This window comes from Cyrtonyx montezumae, unplaced genomic scaffold (genome assembly GCF_038088225.1).
Source record: "Cyrtonyx montezumae isolate F1298 unplaced genomic scaffold, pur_monq_1.0 scaffold_3, whole genome shotgun sequence".
In the NCBI taxonomy this organism is placed as follows: domain Eukaryota; kingdom Metazoa; phylum Chordata; class Aves; order Galliformes; family Odontophoridae; genus Cyrtonyx; species Cyrtonyx montezumae.
The window spans coordinates 59,624,329-59,649,622 of NW_027072034.1; the positions used below are offsets into that span (position 1 = coordinate 59,624,329).

General features: G+C 36.7%; 1 protein-coding gene across 5 annotated transcripts in view; it reads right to left on the reverse strand.

The window, feature by feature from the left end:
- Window positions 1–25,294, reverse strand: part of ITSN1 (intersectin 1) — a 115,830-nt gene that overhangs the window by 5,987 nt on the left and 84,549 nt on the right. For 3 of the 5 annotated variants that reach the window (XM_065741740.1, XM_065741739.1, XM_065741741.1), the window contains 12 exons: window positions 22,106–22,227; window positions 19,825–19,942; window positions 16,233–16,424; window positions 7,652–7,773; window positions 6,767–6,873; window positions 5,153–5,336; window positions 4,559–4,657; window positions 3,575–3,742; window positions 1,756–1,968; window positions 1,153–1,274; window positions 384–466; window positions 200–283 (listed from right to left, as the gene is read on the reverse strand). In XM_065741740.1, the coding sequence (XP_065597812.1) occupies window positions 200–283; window positions 384–466; window positions 1,153–1,274; window positions 1,756–1,968; window positions 3,575–3,742; window positions 4,559–4,657; window positions 5,153–5,336; window positions 6,767–6,873; window positions 7,652–7,773; window positions 16,233–16,424; window positions 19,825–19,942; window positions 22,106–22,227 (1,614 nt within the window). Of the gene's footprint in view, window positions 1–199; window positions 284–383; window positions 467–1,152; window positions 1,275–1,387; window positions 1,454–1,755; window positions 1,969–3,574; window positions 3,743–4,558; window positions 4,658–5,152; window positions 5,337–6,766; window positions 6,874–7,651; window positions 7,774–13,111; window positions 15,914–16,232; window positions 16,425–19,824; window positions 19,943–22,105; window positions 22,228–25,294 lie in introns of those variants that run through there. The other 2 variants (XM_065741742.1, XM_065741744.1) reach the window with 2 other exon arrangements.

Genomic DNA, 25,294 nt, shown 5'->3' on the forward strand with positions numbered 1-25,294 from the left:
TAAAAGCTGTTTGTCTGAACGGAATGATAAAGTGCGAGATAATGCACAAGTGCTACTGAACTGTACAGAATCACTTTTGCACATTTTAGGTTCATTAAAATTGCTTTGCTAAACAAAAATATGTTGACAGAACATCTAAGTTAGTCAAATAGGAATGTCTCTATCATAGAGCGTATTATGAAAAACTCCAGGCACTTACCATGGGATCTGCAAGGTTTCAGTTCAATGCCTTCAACAATATTCACCATCAACCTCCCAATGCCTGTTGCTCTTTGTGAGCGAACTGTGGTGAAACAGAAGAGGAGAGACAAAAGTCCTTAAGGTATTTTCTGGCCCAGGGACTTCCCCAGAAAGGATGAGAACCCCTGTACCCCATGCTGTACCTAAGTAGGCCTTTTCCCTCTTCTTCTTTTCAGTCTCTATGTAAAGTTCCGAAGCAGCTTTAATTTTCTGCACCCATGCAGTCCTTCAGAGGGAAAGGAGAAAAAGGTTGCAAAATATTTCCATTTTTCCTCCCTGCTGTACTACAGGCAACAGTAAAGCTGACCCTCCTTCCCAACCTCTTGCAGCCTATGGCCCCAACCCCACTCCAGCTTCTGCTACGCTGAAGCTGTCCGCTTGGAAGAGATCTTTCAAGAACTCACAAGTCTGCAGACCAAACTTTTCACTGTAAGTCAGTGCAATCCTGTCTTTGTAAGCTTGCCAGAAACATAAATCACTAGGTGAGGTTGTCACTTTTTTGGTTTACTCGTTATAAACTGAACCAGGTTAGAACTAACTGAGTTTTGTTAGGCAGGTTTTTGCTTCAGGTTTTAATCTGACTTGTTCCTGAATCTCATTCAACACATATCCATACAGATGCTCACACTGGCACAGAAGATTGATGGGCATTAACAGAATAAGATAGGACTGAATCTTTTACCTTCTTTACACTAACATGAAATCATCAGCCCTCCCAGTGATCTCACGACTGGTATTACTGGAATTCAGGAAGTGTCATTATTTCTCCATTCTTTTCATGTATTGAATATTACCTTAAGCACAAGGAGACGTAATACCAATTGCTTGGAGACTGCTATGCATGTGTACATCCAATACATTTGCATCAGACCTTTAAAACTCAGTACTCACATGGCCTGTGCAGGAACTTACCTTTCGTTAATGCTTTCAGCCCGGAGTGTATAGACTCTGTCAATGTGGGAGATATGGAAGATGGGTTCGTCTCCAGAAGGGTCTGTGGGTAATTTTACTAGTACTTCGTTTAGAAAAATGGGCTGTAAAACATCAGGCAAAGCTAGTGTTCTATTGCACAGTATCCAAACAGAAGCATGCAAGATAGAGTAATTTGCAACAGATTTCATTTGAGTCCACAATAGCTTCTCCCCTTCAGCTGGCCTCCCATTTATCTTAAAATATGTCCTTTTTTGACATCCACAGTCTGGAAACATTTCTCCTGAAGTAAGAAAACAGCTTTATGAAGCATAGTAATCTCTCCTTTCCCACAGGGAACAACAAACACTGCTTTCCTTTATGTCACTTCTGTTGAAGAGGTTGTTCTAGCCAAATTTCAAAAGCATCTTCCCTCACCTAGCACATAGCCAGCTTGCTCACCATTGGTACCTGGAATCTCCAGCATAGACCAAAGCTTTCAACATCCTTCTATATTAAGGCCCACAGGTACAATACGTGGGTGCTGCCTCCTGTACCTCTCTTAGTATATAGCTATCCAAGTCACCATTTAAGAACGGTACTTACAGTTTTGTACATTTTGTACTGCAGATTGGACTTGGGGCTGAAGACCTTGTCTGTGCCAGATGAGCCAAGAGGTTTTATGATCTGAGTCAAGAGGAGGAAATCGTTGAACAGAAAGCCATACAGTTCCTTGTTACTCTTGGCTTTATAGAGTTTCCCACTGTGCAGAAACTTGCGTGGTCCCAAGCAGTTTGTAACAGAATTAAATACGAGTTGCTGCGAAAAGTAGAAGAAGAACAACAACGCACTGTATAAGGTAAAACAATCGAGGTTCCCCTGAAAGAGATCAAATACAGTTTTGAGTCCTGACATTAGTCTTAATTTGTGCCAAAGGGATGATAAGCAATGTCTCTGCCTTGTGCATGACAAGCAGTGCAAGTCATAAAAACGTTATACGAAATTTAAGGCATCCTATCAGTTGTGCAAGGCATGTCCTGGACAGTTAGAGAAAAGCCAAAAGCACTTAAAAAAAACTTTTGAGTTTCTCTGCCACGCACATGCACCTCTGTGAGCAGAGCTGAGCTGATGATGACTTGCCCAGAATTAGCAGTAGTTATGGAAATGAACACTCCAAATGATGAGCTTTTTTAACAAGAGTGGCATTCCTGAACTGTGTCTGAACTTCACTCATAAAACATAACATGAGACTTCCAGACAACCTGTATTTCCCCATAATTGCTAGGCTTACAGGACTGCTGCAGACCAGTAGCTGGAACCAGAAGGATGCAAGAATCATCTGGAATTTATCTGGTCTGTAGAGGCTTGCAAGCCCTTTTGTTTTTAAGTTATTTTCCATTGGTCAGGATGGTGTGGGCCCTGTCATCCTTTCTAGCAAGACAGGTAGATCTGGAGTAGCTTCTTCTACAGATTGGAAACATCTCAGCCAGAAAACTACTGGGGAAAGGCCTGGTCACTGCTTGCCATAGATTTAAGGTGTTAATGGCATTATCTTGTCAGCAAGCAGTCAGTTGGCCATTCAGGTAATATTACTGATGTTGCAGGGTCAGACATCATGTACGAAATACAAAAGCAGCCATATCCCTTCAGGCAGTAGTTTTAAAACAGCTAAACATAACTCTGGCCCTTCTGAACTTGTCTGAATCGTCTTTCCCCTGGAATAGATTTTTAAGATGAAATGCAACATTTTCCAGTTTATAAACCAAGCAGTGCTTATTATTTGTTCTTCTTTTGAACTGAAAACTCAGTACACACTTTAAAAATCAAGTTGTGATATGTCTGCCTCTAGTATTTTCACCATTATATGGAGAGCATCAAAGTATCCTCTGTCTAACACAAATATTCTCATCATATTTTCAGCAGAGTGTCTTAACATGTTACCTTAAATAATAACATGCATTAGTAGGCAGTGATTCTCTCTGTAAAGTCTTGAGAGAGACTTGATCAGTGTTCCTGCACTTTCAGAATGTATACAAGGTTTTATTACAAAAAGCAGATACCGTGATGACTTTTAAAGCACTCCAAGATGGTCAGGTATGGCTTCAGGATGAGATAAAACAGAAGAGTAATTATCATAAAGAGCCACGAAACTGAATTGGAGTTGTGGTTGAAAGCTGCAGTATTTAATCTGGCATTAGTCCAGAGGTAGGAGCAAAAACAACATTTATCACGTAGGAGACAATAATACAAGCAGCAAAAAGGATTACATGCATGAGTGAAAGGGAGCCAAAGGAAGATGAAAATAAATGATTGATGATTATATGATATGATTACACCATTTTCCCTTGATGCAGTGCCACAAGTGAGCCATGGTTTCTTCCCAAACAGTGAAGTGTGTCCATTACTCTAGACAACATGTTGTTACCTCAGAGAGGCCTTCGCACTGAACGTGAGCCTGGATCCACTCCAGCCTATCTGAATTTTCTTTCTCCCGCACTCCTTCATTTACTTGAGAACATAATTCTTCAGCTTTCTCAAGAGCATGCTTCAAGTGACTGTGGTCGGGATGATTTTCAGGAGTGTTTTCTATTATCTACAGGTAAATAAAAAACATTAGCTTTTATGTATTATCTGCATTTAAAATGTAATCATCTTGAGAACCCTACATTTTTGTTTTATATCTTTATTTTCATCAGTGCTGTTCAGAAGCTTCCACATTTCTCTTCCTCCTTGACAAACTTAAAAGTTTAAGAATAAGAGACAAACTCACAGTTAGTAGGTGAACAGCTGCCTGCAGAGCTGTTACATCAATATGCTACTCACTCTTCTGACATAAGCATGCACATTCCAGCCATAAAAAAAAGCAAGTCTGATTATGGAATCCCTTAAGTGATAACATCCAATTTGTAACTGGATTCATTCCTACAAACGTCTGCGGTCAATTTCAATGGTACTATTCAAGATGGTAAGTGTTAGGCAACAAATAAAAGTTAGGAATGGGTTGTAATGTTATCCAGTAATGTACACAGCAATGATTTGGCATTCAGGATTGTATTCTGAATGTCACTTATGACACCTGGGGGAGGGAGTGATACCATGTAAAAAGGCAAAGATGAGCATAAGATAGACCCAAAACTTCCATTTCCTGAATTTCAAACATTTAATTCAGCTTCTATTGCCTTCTGGTACTTTGTGTGCAAGTTTCACCCCTATCTGTAGTAGAAATCCAGAGACATTTTGTTGAAGCCAAATGAATTACTACATTTGCTCTAATGTGATAAAATATAAAAGGGCAGCCTACTTTCCCTACTATATCAGATATCTAATAGTGACAACATAGGGAAGCTATCCTGTAATTAAGCTACAAGCAAAGCAGCATCAAAAACATCATCTTTGCAAAATAACATACATTTTTAATTATTAGTGGGTATCTTGTTACCCGTTGCATAGGCTTTAGTAGAAAACTTGATAGTGGCATTCCTTTACAGCGAGGATCCATTGCTAACCTCTGAAACATTAGAGAGGTAAAATGGTGTTAGTCAGATTGCTTAAAATCTAGCAAAATAAGGAAAAAATAATGAAAAAAAGGCAACAAATGAACAAAATGACTCAGCTAATTCAGTTAGGTCACAAACAATGACAATGCATCAGAATTTCTCGTATTTTTTACAATGTATTCTACCCCTAACTTGTTGGCACAAACAAAAAGAATCTTCTCAATATTATTTGTCCAGTTCTCAGTGCAAAGCACTGATGCAATGTTACTCCAAAACACTCATGCAATGTTACTCCAAAACCATTGCTAAAGTAATAATATTATGGCTGTATAACTCTTTGATAAAAGGCATTCCTTTAACAAACACAAAGTATTCCTTCAATGACTGCTTAGGTCTGAAGACTTGTCATTTTAATCCAACATACAGCACCACTTCAGGCAATGATTTGGAAATCAGCAATGTGATTTATGGAGTACAAAATACATGGTGAATGCTGCTTCTCTTACTTTTACAAACTCCTTGAATTCAGGGACTTCATCTGTTTTCTGCTGAATGAGTGCTGCCCCATTCAGCTGGCAGCTGCAGAACCGAATGTACGGCTGCATGTGTGGCAGCTGAGCTGTCAGTATGTCACCAATCATTTTCACTGGCATCTTCTCTCCAGACATCTTCTTACGCACACGCAGGGCCCTAAACACAAAAAGGTCATGTGTGTTTGATAAGTCAGCAGACCTCTAAATAATGGCTCCTGATCTATGAAATAAGCGGGTTGATTCTTATTCATTACTGAAATGAACAGACCTCTGAATAATAAACAGGTCAGCCACAGGACTTATTGCATATTATTAGAACATAATATCAACACTGTACCCTCAGCCAACGTAAGTTTTCCTTCTTGTGATCACCAACCTATTATTTGACATTAACTTAATGCAAAGACAGATCAGACACAATTTAGGAAGGTATATCATTACTCTATTAGAAAGAGCATATAGATATGCTCTTGAACGAGGGATGAAAACCTTACCATTACCTTGGGCCCAAAGCTATTTCTAGCTTTTATCCTGGTTTCCTAAGGAAAGGAATTTTATTGTCATCTGATGTTTTGTATATGTCTCTGCCCTATCAGTGTCATAACTTATCATTTTGTGGGCCATTTTCAAACACATTACAAAAGCAGGGGTATCTAAAAGTTGCAAAATTTCTACACTTTCAATGAAAATCAGCAGATCAATAGGGAAAAATAAAGAAGTTACATAAATTCTCTTGCTTATTAAGATGCAGGTTTAAATCAATTGCTACTCTCTTTGTTAGGCAACATCCAAAAGAACAATCTGTTTGTAAACGCCTCCAAGGAAGTTCTGATTTATTTTATAGCGTCTCAGGTTGGCATAACTTGACCTCTTTTACAAAAAACAGGCTTTCCCTCCAGCTGAAGTAGCAAGGATGGGTGAGAAAGATGAAAGAAGGAATGCAAGATTTAGTGGAGGCTGCAGAGAATGAGGGGGGAAAATAATGGTTCTTGCACTGTGTGGAGTTTTGTGGTAATGATTTGGGATTGCAGTAGTTGGAGACTTTGGTAGGAAGGGTTCAGGGCACATTGGGCACAAATCCATAGGAAACCAGGCTTTATTGGCACTGCATATCACAAAATAGTTCATTCAGGTGTTAAATGTGTACAGTAACTGAAGGAATACATAATGTAACTTGGAATAAGGGTAGCAGTGAGTGTTGTTTGTTTCCCATTCACAGACAGTGGGACTGGAATTTGGTATGGGGCTGTGATAGAGAAAGAGAAGCACAAAAAAATGGACAGGAGGCAGCCCTGAGAGGTGCTACTCTTCAGGAAAAGCTGACCTTCCCTTCTGCAGTGCAGGTAGCCCAAGAGCAAATAAAATGCAAATCCTCACTCAGTAAAGAACTGCTCCATTTTTCTTAACAACAAAAAAAAATTATAGCAAACAATAATATCTTGTTGGGTTTTTTCCAACATGGAAAAATGTCTGACTCTTTTGGTTACTATGTTTTTAAGTGGCAAATATTTTCATGCAGCTAAAAGAAGAGGCCCATGATTTTTTAATTGCTAAGTACAGAAGGGAAAAAAAACAAAAACAACTTACTTCAGTAGTTTTATATTGCACATAATCAGCTCCTTCCAATTAACAAAAATCATAGCAACTTCTTTTTCTGTTAGCAGCTCAGATTCCATTAGTGGTTTCTGAAAGATCTACAGATTCAGAAAATTAAGCGATTTAGAAAGTATATGTTTAGAATAATCAAAGTTGCTAAGACTGATGATGCTTACTTCCTTCGTCTGGAACTGAGACAACTTTACATCACAGTAGCACCTGGTACTCAGCAGAACAGACTTCAAGTATGCCCTGTGCCCATTATCAGGTCTCCCTGGTAACACCTTTGTGAGCAGCTTATTTCTTTGAAAGACAGTAAAATATATCCCAGGGCTACTTTGATAAACAACTGAAAATATGTTTTACTTTGGACTCCTTTATGGAAGTTCTGACTAATCTCATAGTGTCTCAACTTTGCATAACTTGACCACTTTTTTTTTTTTTAAGAAAAAAAAAAAGGCTTTCCCTTGCTGTCAGAAGAATTGCCCACTTCAATTGCCCATATGAAGTTCCCCACATAAAAGATGCTATGCAATATGTAACATTTAAAGATAAACAGACTAAGTGATAACTGAGTGCCACTGTGCATGTGGAAACAGGTACATGATGCGCTTCAAGCTTTAAGAACTTACATACGAGAAACAAACATTCAAAATCAGGAGTGAAAAGAGTTAACTGGAACGACAATTTAAACATCAGCATTTCAGCAACAGTAACATAAGGGCTCCCCATTAGTCAGACCCACACCCAGACATGCATATATGCATATATATGAAAACTTAACATAGATCATTCCTAGGAAGTCCAATAGTGCAGTGATATCAAATTTCTTTGTAGGGTGAAATTATTGATCCAATGAGTGCTATGCCTCCTTACCTCTGTGACCAACTGCAAATCATTTACATAGTTCTCTTCTGTGACAATGAGCTCGTGGATGTATCCCTGCCTTTTTCTTTCAGTAGGTGTCAGCATATCCAGAAGATGCAAGTCTGCACACCCTGGAAAACACAAAAGAATCCTGGGGTTTACTTATGGTCATTTTCAAATTGATCCAGATCTGCAGTAGTTTGAAAACACTTAACAAACAGTAACTACTGCCTGTTCATTTAATCATAATTCACATGAAATGACACAGTGCATACAATCCTTCTTAGTGAAGATAAACAATGTCGCTAACTTTTTCTTTTTTTTCTTTTTTCTTTTTTTAAATCAAGGTCATTTCTAGGAGATAACTAGTTAATAAGGCAAGTGAATGAAGGTCTCATTAAAATGAAAGCATGCAGTCCAGGAACAACTAAAGCAGACCTCCCTGTGGCAAGAACAGGATTTCTAAATGTCTCTTCTCTGGTAGCAAAGCTTAAAAGTCCCCCTCACCACTACCTGCCCATTTCCAACCTCACTCCGAAGTTCACTGTTTCCCTTAGTTGTGTCATTCAGCTGGAACCACACTGTAAAATAAATCCCCAAATGGATCACTGTTAGTAAAAAGGGGACAAAGACTTCACCTGGAATTATTGCCAAAAAGCATACAGATGTATCTTTGAAAGGTGTAGAATTAAGGAAGAGGATTATATGACATTAATGCTTTGATTAGCTCTAGGAGATTTTCAGCTCTCAGCATATTTATGCTCTAAATTCAAGTTTAACATTTATCACTTGAGTCAAAGTAGGCATCGTTGCCAAAGTAGGGTTTATTTACTTCTTCACACTTAGGTTAAAAATTGCTGCACAAGTTTTGAAGGATTTGAGCCAAAACTCATGAAGGACGGTAGAGTCACCTCACAGGTCTCACTAAGCCAAAGGGGTTGATTGTTGCTCTACACCTTAAAAAGCAGGAGGAAATATTATAACTAAGAACATATCTTCCTTAAAAAAGCAGGAGGAAACATTATGAGTAAGAACATATCTTCCATCATGTTTGCCCTTCTGTTTTTCCAAACCACCTACTGTGTAAATTCTAGAATATTTATACTATAAGCATATTCCAAATTTCACGTTCTATTTCCTATTCTGCATTACAACAGAATATTTAATTTCTTTTTTTTTTCCTATGGTTTTCAGTATGCTTTAGAACAGCTCAATTAAATTCTTCTGAAATTGGCAAGGAAAATGCTTTCTTCCTGTTTCACTTTTAATAGTTTTTATAACTGCTCTGCATAAAATATCACACATTTCAGGCAGAAAAGTTGCTTTGAAACAGGTTTAAAATATTTTGCTTTAAAGAAGTATTACCTACATTTACTCTGATGCAATCAAAATCATTCATTTTAATTCTTTCCCCCACCCCTCAACAAAGCATTGGCAAATTCAGTACATTCCTCATTGAAACAGATTTTCCTCATCAAAAAAAAATCTGACTAAAAACGTTCAACGAGACCTTCACTTCATGGGGTTTAAAATGGTCAAAGCTTTTTGTTGTTGTTGTTTTAACTGTTCACCAGCATCAGCCATGACTCCAACACAACGAGATTTAACAGGTGTGGTTTTAGATCAGATGTTCTCAAATGCTTTCATACAGTGAGCAGCCGTTGCTTCTAATCATATCACCCCCTGGACAACTCCTTCAGTTCTTTCATATAAAATTAACACTTCAGAGTGTCTACTGTATTTTTAGCTTCCGGAACGTAATTTAGGACCTGATTCTGGGCTACACAACTAGCAAGGTCCACCACATGTCACCATTAAATTTTTCATGAACGCCTTGGGACAGCTTGCTTTTATTAATCGGGGCTCCAGAAAAGATAAAGACAGATTGTATATATATTAAAAAAAAAAGTTGATACAGATAGTCAAAGTAGTTTCCTCTATAAGTAAGAAGCTGAATACATATCAGACTGGAAGCGTAGCACACTGATAATGCTCCTTTGAAATGCTGTGCACTGCAGTCCTTTCAAAGAGGCAATTCAAACTTTGCTTGAAATTAAAAAGTTGGCTTTGAGAAATATCACTTACCAACTTCAAGTCAAAATAATTAAAATTCTCACTATTATTCTAAAGTCAAAAGTTTCAATACTGTTTAATAAGTGACTCCTTTCAAAGCATTTTCTTAGTTATCATGTAAATCACAGTTCTAATTAACAGAATCAGTTCTCCCCACGTAGTGTCAGCTTCATTAGAAGTGAACAAAGCGTTTAATGATTTTTCTCAGAGGCCGAGGAATTTTAGTGTTCAAAGATGCTGATGACCTTGGCTTGATGTGCTGTTTCCAACCACCGCCAGCCTTTAGAAGGAAGTATTTAACATTTTGAACCACTACATTTCAGTGGCCAGCTGGGGCTTAAATGGGTTACTCTGACCTTCAATGGAGGGTTCAGCCTTGAATGCTAAATATTTGGGAAAACTGCCTACTGCAGTTATTGTAGAAAATGCAGGAAGGACTTTTCTCTTAAGTGATTTTCTTCAGTAGGTGCACAAGCAGTAAGAATTGTCTCATCTTTGTATCATAAATACCAAGTAAGAACTTGTTTGTTTTTTTCAGGCTGGAATGTCAAGGCCACAGGGCTCCAGCTGCTTACACATGGAAGCCCAAGTACTGTGTAAAGTACTATTATGTACATCCAAATTCCATGTGCAGCTGAAATAACACTATTCATGAATTCATCTCACTAAGAGCCTCCTGCTAAAGTGCCTTTGATATTAGGCATTTCCTTTGACAAATGGGTGCTACGGGTGAAGTCCAGGACCTTACCTCAGCACAGAACCAGTTAACGTTTCTAGCTTTAGGCTCACAAGTAGTCAGTCGCCATTCATGTACTTAAAGCTAGGCACCGTATTCTACCTTCTAGGTTATCAGATACCATTCTTTTCTATTTTCTCTCCCACTCTGGAGTTGGATACCATCTGAAAGACTGCAGAAGCTGAATTTGAATCTTTAACTACCAATAAATCTAGTAAATGCAGAGAGTAATAGAGAAATTACGATAGTTAATCAAGCATGTTCACAGTGCAGTGAACAAGCTTTAACCTCTTCAAGTTCAGGGAGATTTCCTGAACAATCTATCTGCCAGTTTTCACCATAACTTCATACTGGCCCAGTCTGTACAGCAAGACCACAGTAGACAGGAGCCCCCTCTGTTATCATAGAACCATAGAATTGGGTTCAAAGGGACCTTAAAGATCATCCAGTTCCAAATCCCCTGCCATAGGCAAGGCTGCTATTACAGGGAACCAAAAGCAGTAAAAAATTACATCAGTTTTCCTCCAAAACCTTAAGTGAGAAGAAACAGTACTCGTGGCACCATAATAGCATTCCTTCAAAGTACAGCATTTGAACATTCATTCTTCTTATCAATTAGCTTCAGATGCAAACACCAATTTCCTGTGAACAACTTGTGAGATGGACTCTCTACTGAGAGACTATTTCAAGCTTTTGATGAGGACAGTTCAGACACTGGTGATTCAACAGATCTTTCCTTCTCTATCTTCTGTAATGCAAAATCCCATTTCACAGCTATTGTCAGTGATTTCAGTGTGTTTAGAATTTCCTAACAGGACTGGTACACCCATTTATCATGTAGAGCAAAGCATTTCCCTCTGGGACATTCAGAAGTAGAATCAGAAAGCAAGTCCAGAAAGTCCCACTTGCAAACTAGTAAACAATGCTTCATTTTTGTTAAGAGAGGTCACCTACAACACGCATCTCCTGTTCACATCAATCAGCTATCGTCAAGCAGAGGGATTGTCACTGCTGATCCACACAGGTTTTAACAACAACTGAAGGATCTTTTGTAACAATTCCTGTTGTCCCAGTTAACTGAGTCCTGGACTGGTTTATGTTGCGTCAATGAATTTTAACTCTCACCTCGGAATTACGACTCAGGACCAATCTTGAGCCCCTTTGCAGTAACAGCACATCAGTCAAGAGCATCAGCCAGAGGTGTACACTGATGGACGTGCACAACCCACCTTCACATTGCCTTCAGCAAAAATAAAGATGCCACATAGGTACTGCACTTAAAGTCAGAAATAGGATAACTTGTACTCTTAAGAGTTCAAATATTTTATTAGTTTTTCACTTTCTTGTGCTGACCTCCATCCATTACCTTTCCTGGCTCCAGGTCTTCCCCTCCAAAATAAATGTAACGTGAAGTAATCAAACCGAATGGACTTTTAACAGAATTACTCCAACATACCAAATAATTCAGCTGAGAAATGCACTTGGCAGAGATGAATATGATGGGAAAAAAAATCAACAACATCAGGTTTTAGCAAGCTAGACTAGGGTTCAGAAAACCACTATCTGTGACATATGTGAGCCTAGTACAGAGCAGCTCTTTGGTAGTGATGGCACCAGCTCACAGCTGTACAGGCACTGGCGGAGCTGGCAGCATTAGCTCAGTACTCACAGTGATGGGTCAAATGCAAGTCGAGATCAGTGTAGAAAAGAAGCACCGAGATTTCTTCTTGCTGCTAGGTAAAGCTGCTGCTGAGAGGGCACTCAAAGCAGTAGGCTACACACAAAGGAAAACGAGAAGCTTCTGCTGGAGCATGGAGCCAAGTCCTGTGATCATGGAGCAATGGAGTACTACATGGACTCCAACCCCTTCTAAAAGCTGTGTATTCACTTGCTGTAAAATCATCTCAGGTCTAAAAATCCTTCCACTTAAACACACTAGCAGATACATTATCCATGAAATATTTAATTAAAATAATTCCACAAGAATACAGAATAATTCCTCTGTGAATACAGAAGAATTTTTTTTTTCAAGATAAATAGAAAAACTCTGAAGATAGAAGTTGAAGCATTCTCTTAATGCAGTCTCATCTACAATCCTCAAGTTACTGATCCTTTTCCTGATTTCCTGCTGCAATAGGAAAAGGTACTTCACAAATGAAAGTTGATACAAAGAACGCATTCAACTGATTGGGAAGCCACAAGGCTGCTCCTTTTCTTAATGCTGACTTAAAATGTAAATCAAAATAAAAATCATCTGAATTATTTATCTTTGTCTATGTAGATCTTGGAAATCTTATTTCAGCCTTGACTAAGATTAGCGTTTGTTGGCTTTGCAGCCACAAATTCAAGAACTGAAGAGACAAGAGTGTGGGCACATCTCCACCACAGGAGACAAGTATATTTCGGGAGATAATCACGTGGTTTTAGGAAGCTGAAGAGCTTCTCAGATGAACCACTAAGGAGAAGAAAGTCTAAACTGGATTGCGACACAATCCTGAACAACCAATATTTCTGATGGATTATTTCAATTCTCTTTATTAAGGAATTACTTTCATGCTCCCTTTCTAATATATATTAATAAAAATCCAGACAGGTAAGAGAGAGTAAGTACAAAATGTCATTTTCCCTACTACCCGGGGGAAATAACTGATTATGAGTAAGTTCAAACACTACCACGCTGATCTATAGTAGTAGGTGTAAGGATTTTTAATAATTGAGTAAATAAACATTATAGGTCTTTCAACAATAACTTTCATTATAAGCCACAATGGTCTGAATATCTCCATCCAGGACATTTTAAATGTGTTCTGAGGCTTTTGTGTGTTAACTGCTCTCAAGAATAGTCTGATTTATAAGACGTTGTTCAGTTGAGTAGTACACAGTACTCTTCTGTACGAGGAATCCTGGCACAACATACACCAGTGTGTGTGTCTACAGAGGGACAACTTCAGCCTGTTCTATTCAATTCAGTGGAAAACTGACCCCAGGAACTTTCAGGGCACTGCGATTCTGAATTTCTTTCATGAGACACCACTCTCAGTATTTTTAAGAAGCATGTTAGAAAACATAGAACATGCAGATATTGAAATCGTTTTATTTTTTTTCTCCCTTAGTGTAATAATAATAACTTAAAAAGCAGCATCTGAATCTTCTATATCCAAAGTATTGTCAATGTTTCAATATGTAGAGAAAGTGTGTTTCTGGCCTGAAGTCATAAAAACCACAGAGTCCCTTAGGACAAAAGCTTTTAGTCACGTTATGAATCTTTCAACACAATAGCTCATTATGGGAACATAGAGATACCCTTTCATTAAAATAACATTTTAATGCATGAAATATTGAAATAATGGAGAAGAGTCTGCTACATAGTTCTCAGCAAGCAAAAACAACAGTAACTGAAAATTACAGGTATTAAGTTATGCTCAGTTTCTGTCAGATATGAGGCAGCACTGTATTCAGCAAATGGCTATGGTGAAAAAGAAAACCTTTTTTTTTTAACGGCAGAGTGATAAAGGAAAAAATTGTGCATGTTAAATACTATCCTAAAAATAAAGGAAATCTGTGCAATTGTGCATGTTTTAAGACTAGAGCTTCTGGCAAAAAATGCAGAGCCTAGGTCAATGTAAACCCAAAGTATACCTAATACATCAACTAACATATTGTCAAAAAGTACCTACTGATCTATAACATATAGAAGGCATTGAATAGAGAAAGAAAGGTGCAAAAGCTTGCAGCTGATCACAATGAATCTGAGTACTTATAATCAAACAATATTCAAAGTAACACAGGTATCATTCAGAAATTAAACAGGTGGGCTTCAGGCTATTCTGGTGGCAAATTCATTACATGCACTAATGCCACTTGGGGAATTCTGCGTGTACACAGCAACAAGACAACAAACACATTTTAGTCTAGCTTTTATATGAAGAATTTAATTTTCTATACATGTGACTAATTTTAAAGGCTGTATTACAGTTGTTAAAGCTGCAGGTTTTTATATATTTATATATTTTACATTCATATTGATGAAATACTGAAGTGCAATTGAATATGGAGCTTCACTTGTTCTTTGCACCGCATGGTGGGTCAGAAGGAGGGAGATGGGGTAGGATTGGAGATTCTACAACACTGCCAGCATGAAATATAGAAATAAATGAAGTACATAAAACAGAAGATAACTAAATGGTAAAGTAATTAGTACAACTGCTATACTGTGCATGAGGCATTGGGTAGAGAGGGTTTCTGCACTGACAGCACCAGGCATTTCATCAAGAGTTTGTAACTAACGCTGGAAGGCAAACATGGCGTAGCTACAGCATGTCTACTACATAAATTTGACTGTAAGCTCCATTTAATATTAATTTGTATAAATTCCACAGTCTAGTTTAAAAAAAAATGTAAACATTGGAAATTAATTGCAGGGAAATAGTTCTATACATTCTTTCTTGTCAGGAAAATTACTTGTTCAAAAAGTGTTGTTCCATAGTTATGAGAAAGTAAAAATGTAAAATCAAACTTCATGAACTTCGTGTAACCAAGATGAAAAAAAAAAGTTAATGCTCAAACTTCACATGAATGTAGCATTCTATTGATTTTTTGACACGAAAATGCAAAAACTGAAACATCTGAGACAAACACAAACCAGGATGCTTTCTAATTGTATGCAGCTACAAGTAATGTGCAAAATAAAATTAACATAACTGGGATAACAACATTATGCAAGGTTAATATCTCTTGCATCGGAAGGAAGTTAATTTCTTCTCTTCACAATGTATTACACACTCAACAAGAAACACCCGATACATACAGTACAAGAACTACAACAAAATACCTTATCTGAAACTGGGCACATTTAAAGTTCCTTAAACTGATTTAACTCCTTCTGTTCTTTTGTAATTAAAAAAAAAATAGACATATTGACAACACTGGACAAGTGAACAATAAAAAAGAAAGATACATAAAGTCTCAAATTTATGGACATTTGGAACAAATTCAACAGCACATGCAGCATTCCTTGATAGTGGGTCTTTTTGCACAAACAAAATTAAAATGAAGAAATTTAATTTATACTTTTCCTTTAAGACTAAAATACATATTTAAAAATAATTTTAAAACTGCAAAAGCACCTGTGCAAAGGTGGAAAAATTAGTTTGGTAACTATGAAAGCCACAAAAGGACCCACTATCCTCTGAATTTTTTGTGTTTTTTTTTTTTTTGTTTCATTTAATTTTGCGTCTGTATCTGTAGGTAATTAACTCAAACATTGTGATTACATGCAACTAATGTAAAATGAGGTAAACTGCTCTGCAGTGTGTTCTTCTACTCAGAAGGCAGTAGATGATCATGCTGGAAGTCACATGATCAAGGCTGCATCTCCCATCATCCCTCTGGGCAGTGATATGGGATAGTGGGTCTCTTTGAGGACTTTCAAGCCTGAGTGGGGGATGGACAACATATGATTCCTAGAAAAAGGAGGAAAACAACACATAAGCAAAACAAAACAATGAGCAAATTCAAGCTAGGAAAATGAGTCAGGCATGTAAACAGCATGGTGCAAAAATGATAAAGAATAACATGCTACAAAGGGGATGGGAACTAAAAATAAAACAAACATAAAATAAGGTTTGCATTACAGAAGGTCTTCAAAGAGACTTTTGCCAAGTGCAGCAGTGGTGAGGCATTGAGTTCTGCAAACCACAGCAGAATCACAGCAATGCTGCATGTTTCATCTTAAAGTACTACACAAATAATCACAGCACGGCAGCAGAGAGGGTCACTTACATTGCTGGCTTGGGTCCATATCTGTTGTCAACTTCACATAGTTGGATGGGAAGAGACCCACTTGTCCATTCACCTCCCCTTTCCACCAGTCTGGGTCTTCCTTGTTAAGGACGTTTATAATCTGGCCTTTATTGAATGCTAGCTCATCATCATTCTGTGCAGTGTAGTCATACATGCCAATTACTTGGCACACTGTAAGATAAAGGAAGAGTTCTATAGCACTGGTAATGTTTGAAAAAAGCATGAACTATGTGTAAACACTGCAGATATCACAGTATAGTTCCATGATACTATGCTGACCTGTACTGGCACTACTGTGCTCCTGCTCCTCTCTCTATCCCTGTACCAGAATTTATTCAAGCCCTCAACAGTTTGGCTCAAGGTTATTTAAAAAAATGAAGTCCTTCCATGCAGCTTTTTCCTCTCAGTCAGCTTACTGAGGGGTCAGGACCACAATAGGAAGGGCAGAGCACAACAGTGCAAACTGAGAACAGTGTAATCTACAGGAACTGCACCCAAGATATTTTTGATAGAAATTGTCCAACAGTGAGAGACGGAAAAGTTCAGAATTTTAAGAAAAAGTCGAACATTTAAAGGGTATTAGCTTTCTATTGATATTTCTCTTCAGCTTTATATACAAAGCACCAAATTGGAAATGTATTTATAAAATCATCATTTTGCATTCTCAACACCCTGTTCTAAATAAATATCCTTTCTAGGAGAACCATTCAATGGACAGAAAAGGTTAGAAAACATTTTAAGTATTATTATTTGAGAAAAGCACTTCTCTCTAATTAGCACTGATCATGCTGAACAGATCTATAATTCAAGAGAAAGGCAATGGTGATACTCTTGTATTGCCCCGTAGAAATTAGGAACATAAAAGCCTTGGAAAGGTGAAAAAAGTAAAAAGCTGCAAGGCCATTAAAAGTCTCCTTTTGGCTCCACAGGACTGTTGCTGGCAGCATGTTTTGTATTTTCTTACTATAAAACTCATCAAACCAAGATGGTTCTCAGGATACAGTGGTTACCGTTCAGTTATAATAGAGCAATTTTCTTAATTCTCTAAAGCAGGAGGACTGTTTATCTAAGTTATATAATTTCCTCTATTTGTCTGCTGATTTCTCCATGCCAGGACACAGGGCTTCTGGTATTTTGCCTTAAGACACAATGCTGCTAGCTAAATTAGCCTTCCTGTCATGTTGTCTCTATTCTCAATCTACAATTGTCTTGTATTTTCTTTCTTGTGCACAGCCAGCAATTTAATTAAATTTGTCAAATAGCTCCTTCCCCTTTTTGGAATTCATATTTCAGAAATTATTCAACTCCTCTTAGTTAATATTTTATGCCTGTTTGCAAACCTCATATCAAATATATACATATATATATTTATATTATATACATATATAATATCTATATATATAAATGTCTATATATATAAATATATATTTAACAGGACCTCAGCACATATCTCAATATTTGGCTTTGTTACTTGCAAAAGAGAAAAAAATAATTCTAATTAAAACATAAAAATGAATAAAAAATAAAAAGTCAAGGGGTATTCACTGTTACTCATCACATCTATACATCAACTCTCTAAAGTGCACATTTCTCTAGCATACTGGATAAAAAAATGCATATAATGGTGTCCTACTGTTCTAGATAGGTTTGTGCTAATACAAGTTAAAATGCATGAACAGCACTGATGTGATGTTCATATTTCACTTTAAAGACCTGTGAATCTGTTTTACAACATTTTTTTAAATGTTTACAGGCCATTACTAAAATTAGGAACAATAAAAAGCTTAAACTAGATCATTCTTGAATATAGTATGTACATTAACAGATTTGTAACCCATTCTAGAATTTGTTTCTTCCAGGATTTTTTCATAAGGATTATTCTCCTTTCTTGGAGAATTTCTTGGAATTTGGTGTTGACCACTGCTACCATCACAATATCTAAAAAGGGATCTCAAGAACCACCTAAAGTATGGGGAGTAATTTAAGAGAGCTCTTAAGAGATGGAACTCCTCCACTGAGCTTGAAGCAGAGACCTCATATTGATCTTGTTTACACCTGGTCACGCAGCTTAGATAGCACTTCAGTGTTATTTATAAAACTCTTAGAGCAGTCCCAGAAAGAAAGTTCTTCAATTATGTTAAACAAATAACAGCAACAGCTCCAAAAGCCATTGCTAGCTACAGATGTAGGTAAAGCCTTCTCTGAGCTTCCAGTGCTTTTCAGCTCGTTTCCTTTTTAGAAATATTTTGCCTGTTGATTAGTACTAGTCAATGGCAGAATGAATCCAGGTTCTCATGGTACACTCATGATCAGTACAAGCTATAACGTTGCCTTTCTTCCTTTAAACACACACAGTGGTAGAAATGCATTTCCAGCTATTCCTGTACTGTACTGATTTCCTTCTGCCTAGCTAGTTCAAGTACAATTAACAGCTCTTCTCACCCCTCAGAACCAGGAAGGAGACGTTCTTGATGCAAATTTGGAACAGGACAGGTAGGAAGCAATTGGAAATGAATAGAACATCCAAAGTATAAAGCAAAAGAGTTCATGCAATAGAATTTTTATAAAGGTTGTCAAAAGCCATGCAGTTTGCATCACAGTATGATACATGGAGAGCCTATGCATTAAAACAAAATGACAAAAGAAGGGGAGGCTTCTGATGGATCCCTTGCCTTTAAAACCCAGTCATAACAGTCACAACACACTCTTACACTCTTCACAATGCACCACCTTGAGCACTATTTTACCCTTGTGAACAGTTTTCTTCAAACTTTCCATGCTTTTTGCTATATTAAGACTCTTCACTAACATCCTCCCTCCAAAAAAGTGCTTCTCAAATGTTCACTTCCTAACATAAAATTTAGAAATATATTAGAAATATAGAAAATTTACTCTGGAAATTTTATCAGCATATGTCAAGTCCCAAACTGTCAAACTTGAAATAACAAGCAAACAAAAAAATCACAATTGACAACTGCCTCGAATCTTTGGGTATTATGTAAAAAGCTATACTACACGTTTTTGATAGTCAAGATTCTTCTTTACCTGGTACCACAAAACTAGCAAACCCTAAACAGTTAAGGACTGAAAAAACCACAAGCAATGAACTTTCTGTTGTCAGTCTTCTTTCTGGCTTTGTATTTTGCAGTACACTGAGCCGATACTGCCATGTTGGAGCTGTAGCAAATAGATTTTAAAAGTATAACAGTTTATCCCTCCTGTATCCTTTCATAAACTTTAACTATCAAGGACAAAAAGCTCTATCTCACATTTCATTTTAAGAAAAATAAAAAGTCCTGAATGACAAACGTCGCCACCAATAAGCCCATGGACATTTTAAAAACTCCCTCATTACAATTATCGCAAGCAAACAAGACTTATAATTTGTATATTTTACTCTTCAAGTTGCAATGTAAAAGTAAAATAAATAGATAAATAAATAAGTAAAATGCTATGACTACTATGTATAAGTGACTACTATGGCATATATTTAATGCTAGTAATTAATTTTAGAAGACTTAACTATAAATGACATGCACTAAAACAGCAACTTCATTAATACACTGCTTACCTGAAGGTAATGCTGTTGATTTAGGTAGCTCTGTTGGTGTAGTTTTACTGGTACCAGGGCTCAAAAGTTTTACATAGTTAGCAGGGAACCATCCTATTTGTCGTTTTTTCCCTCGTGCCTGGTTAAAAAAAAAAAAAAAAAAGAAAAAGAAAAACAACTATTTTAAGAGGAATAATATCAACAGAACCTTAGGCAAGGTACTTCAGTCAATACCTTAACTACCTGCAGTCTCACTGACTATTTCAAATAAAATTCATTTTATAAGGAAACTTAATGGTGACAGTTCAGTGTTATGATGCTTCCCATTATATGAAACAAGCTTTTATTACAACTAAACACTTATTTACTACTATGTTAAGTGAGTTTTCACTTAAGTTTTCCTGCTTTGTGTGCTTTATAAGTACATTATTGCTTCTTCCAGAAATTTTTTTTAAAACCTTAACTCTAGAATGCCAGACTAGACATCACAATAATGAATAACAACACTAAAATGCTTCTTCATTATGCCAATAATTGCTTTTAAAAATTGATATCTGGACTGTAATATTTTAAGTAGAGATTAAGAATCTCAATTACCTCTTTTCCTTCAAGAAACAGTTTCTAAACTTTGTATTAGCTAGTCCTGCCCAAACAATAGGTGGAGTATAAACATATGTCATATTAACTAAGTGTTAGAACTACAGCAAAACATTATGACCTGAAGAAGTTCATCAAATTTGGATTCAAATATAAAATCCCAAAGCCAGAATCCAACCAGCCTATACAAATGATTCCTTATTAACAGGTGTTAAAGTTTTGGAAAGGATGTTAGATGTTCTCATGCTGTCAGAGAGCATCAGTACAAAATGTGGTAGACATACATATTGGAATGTGCGCGCACAAACAGAAACAGATTACCACATACACGACCTAGAGCGGGGTTGTAAGGTTTGTAACACAGCAGCAATCAGTCACTGTCAGAAACAGGATGTTTGGACAGAAAAATGCAGGCCTGATCAAGTGGTTAAAGCTTGTGTTACCAAAGCAGGATAGTGATTTGACAGAATCTGCATCCTGCTATTTCATCAACTATACTGTGCATTGCAAATTATATCAGAAGAAATATATTTCATTTTTCTCAGCTAAGAAAGCTTATTATAAAACTTCTAATAATTTAGAAGCTGAGACGTGAATCAATCTATATTAAGAATTATTTTAACTACTTATTTTTTAGTTAGATTAAGGTTTGAATTTTGAGTTCAAAGAATACTGTCTATAAAAGAAAATATGCTAATATTAGTTCAAAAAGTCAGCAAATAAAAACTATTCTTTCACTATTTTCTCCCCTCTCCTTACTGAAAACGAAAGCTTTTGATCTAAAGTGTACTTAGACCATTCATATTAAGATATTCTGCATTAATTCTAGCAATGTAATGCTTAACACATTTACCCTACTTTATTTTACCTTCAACTAAGACATGTACAATCAAAATACACATCAGGTTGAAACTTAGCAATAATATATACTTCTAGAAAAATCTACCACTTAAAAATTGAATACATTAAAAAGTTAATGTCTTTTTACAAATCTAGTAGTTACTTTACAACAGTCTTTTGTCATCGCTTGCTTTTGTTTTTAATAAAATCTTCAACTAATTTCACCATATTGTTCCATTAACTTTTGGGCGCATATAATAGAGGAGCAAGGAGTAATCTTAGTAATAAAACAGGAGAATTAAACAGGAACATGACATCAAATGAAAAAATAATATTTGTAAAACTAAATGAAAGATAACATGGTATCCAAAACTACAGAAAGGAATTTACACAATAAAAAATTAAACTTAGAAAGCAGAGTCCGAGGTTACAAGTGAACAACATAAAGGTGAGTGTGAATGAAAACCAAAGCAATCTTGGAAAATGATTTATCCACAAAGAAATGAAAAAATATCACCAGAAAAAGCAAAAAAAGTTATGTAGTAACGAGGAAAAAAATATTTAAGTTTGAACTAGGTCAAATACCCAGCCTCCAGGAAAATGAACAAAACAGATTGCAGGCTGGGTCTGATTTGTGAGATGGGTATCCCTGCCTCACAATGAAGCAACATAGTTTCCTCCTGCCATTCTCTGCAGTAATTTCAATGTCAGTGAATTATAACGAAAAGGCATTTTACTTGTAAAAGATTAGTTACAGAACATTTTCAAAATTATGCATTTAGCACTGACACAGTTATCATTTTGAACTATTCTTCTTCTTAATTATTTTTTACATGGAATTTTATTTCAAAAACCAGTAACTCACTTGAAGCTCTCCTTCCCACCAGCCACCTGGGTTCTTCTTTCTGATAAGAATCAACTGACCAGGAGCAAGAGTGAGCTGTTCTGGACCCGTTGCTGTGTAAGAAGCAATAACTTGGGCAATTTCTGTTAAAGTGGGAAGAAAAAAAAAGTTAATCTGGAAAAAAAATGAACACATTCCATACAATATTGACTCTGCCTATCATCACTGCCACAGAATATCCATTTCAGAATTTCTTCCATAAAACTGTACTGTATTTACAGTTTCCTGAAAAGAAACTATAATTACAAAACAGATCAGAAGTTCCTCCTTAAAAAGTTCACAGCAGTACAGGAATAAAGTGCAACAGATGTATGAGTAGAACACAAAAAATATCTGAAATAGAGAACAGTGACGATCATTAAAGCCATATGGCTCTTAAAATCAAGTATCATGAATACTGTTTTCCAATAAACATATTTTTGTAGCACCAGTTTGGACTATGTTCCCTATGAAGAGACAGACACTGATGACAATGTAATGAAGAAAATGCAGTAACAGAAGTGTAAACAAAGGAAGGTCTGCAAAAAATTTCTCACCACCACACTAGACAAAAAATGGAAGCTTCTGAAATGCAACAGGCAAGATTTATTTTGAAATCTTTCTTTTGTGGACATCAGTTGAAAACCAGTACCTTATCTGATTATCTAGCAGCAAAAAATCTTACAAGAGAGTAATGGTAAACACACAATTCTCTCACAGTTACATTAGCCAAAGCGGATGGAGCAGATCACACCATTTTACAGTAGTTGTGGAAATACATGTGAAAGCATAAGTCTACAAAGTCTGGCTGGGTTAACCCATTTCTGAAGAGATTTGAACTGACAGGAGCTTATAAATAGCAGCAGTTAGGGCTGCAATGTCCAACTGATAGCTATTAAGTCAGGTTTATCATGTCATCAAAACGTTTAGGGTGATGGAGAGAGGACATTTAATATGATGATTATTGGAAACCTTTGGTAAAAGTGTGGACCAAACGTGATGGAGAAGCTCCTCAGAGTTAGAAAGATGCTTTACACATGGTTCTGAAACAAAAAGTAGCATTTCCACTGTGAAAGTAGAAGATGGAAGAAAGAAATGCTAAGTAAATCCAATATTGAGCTGTACGAGAATAGAAAGGTATATACAGAGAAAAGCCAGCAGCAGCACAGACTTTCCTGTACAAAGACAAAGAAGGCAAGCTTTTTGACTAGAAATGTGGCCGTAGTGCTAAAAGACCTGCAAGATCCTTAAGTTGTAGGTTTTTCACAATTGCATCAATTCATATACCTCAGAGCAATTCAGAAGGTAAAATGAAACCAGCAAAACTGTGGGAATCAAAGTCATTTTTTAATTATGCAAAAACCTCTCTCTAGCACAAAAATTATAATCTTCAATATATTACACTACGCCATTCTACTGAGAGATCAAAAATCTCATAGCCTGCAACTCAAAAAAAGAAATGTCACATTTTTATCTACAAAATTACAATCCACATGGCTCCAGAGATCACAGAGATCTACTTTCACCAACTGGCAGCGTGAAGAATATTTACTGTGGATTGATCTGAATTACACATTAATATCTAGCTCTTACATGTCGAAGAAAAGCAGAAAGTTGGAGGAAAACATGCAGGAAAACAAAGGTGTTTGTTTCTTTGTTTTTGTTTTTTGCTTTTTGTTTTAAGAAACCTACATACACACACACAAAAAAGGAAAGAAGTAGCTTTTATTACAGGAAGGATTTCTAATTTTGATACATTTAAATACTGAAATACTAAGAAGAAATCCAATTCATTTATAGTTCAGGCCAAGAGAACATTTCCTCTACCAAAACAGATTCGTTTAGAAAAAGAAATAGATATCTTCTCATAGATATAGCTGTCTCCATAGTGCTGCTTAAATTCCACAAGATAGCATTTTCTTTTCCTTGTCAAACACACAATATTGCCCACACTCACTCATCCTGCTGCACCTTGAATAAGTAGAATATTTCACCTTATTTATTAGCATTTTACTTCTCTTTGCTGAGCTTTTGCAGCTCTTCCACAGCAAAAACATCCATGAACGTCCTTGCTGAAAAATAGGCAGGCCTGTTCTTAAATTCCAAAAGCTTCTAAATACACCTTTTGATGACACAATCCCAGCTTCTGCTTCCCTGAATATTCAGTTTCAGAACATTAGTGATTATAAAGCTGGTACTCAAGGCTGACGTCCTTTTGTGCGACACCCTCCCATGCATAGAAACAGTAGCCAGACCTATCAGTATGTTCTCATCATTCCTAACAGGACTCACTTCTACAGGTTTTCTGGAATTCTTTTCTGCCTCTCTCGAGCTTTTGATCTACTAGCACAACTGTGTTTGGTTATTCAAAGCAAAGTTTAAAAGGGCAGAAGTAGTTTACTTCCAAACCTTTCTTCTCATAGATGAATCAGTAATGTTTGCCAAGAGCAGAGGTAAAATAGGACAAATCAAACTGGGGCTACTGCAATCTATTCTGTGTCCTCCCTCTTTTCTCTTGCACAGTGAACCTGTTCAGGCAGACAAAAAGCCACTTTTTCCCCACAAAACAAAACATGAATGTGAGTATGTATGTATGTATGGAAATAGGTAAGATTTGGTAAACATCCTTGAACCACTTCACTATGCAACTGAATGAGCCTCAGAGAAAGGGACAAAAGCATCAAACATCTCCTAATTGAGTTCAGCTTGATACAAAATCATCTCCTTGGTACAGAAGCAAATAAGTACACTGAGGAGAAAAAAAAAAGAAAATGTAGAATGTACACTTCTAGAAAATGTACAATGCCTTCTAGTGACAGGGAATGCACTTTTAAAATGATCTTTGGAAAAACAGCTGTTTAAAAGGACAGCCCTTCCTCTGACTCGTACCCCCAGGTATCAGAAAAAAAAATAACATGCAACGTGATCTTCTACAATACAACCAGACTTGACAGGCAGTAAGCTACATGGCACAGATACAAGTTATGTGCTCTTGAAAATGGGAAGCAGACAGTCAGTGTATACCAGACTGGGGCAAAGGTGTGAAACCACAACCTGGAATGCATACTTTCATTTTAGGGACACAGGGAAACTTGAGTATTCTGGGGGGCTTCCACTGTTCTGTTTGGTTCAGTTTACACTCATTTTTGAGCAAGCAGATTTTTATCCTCT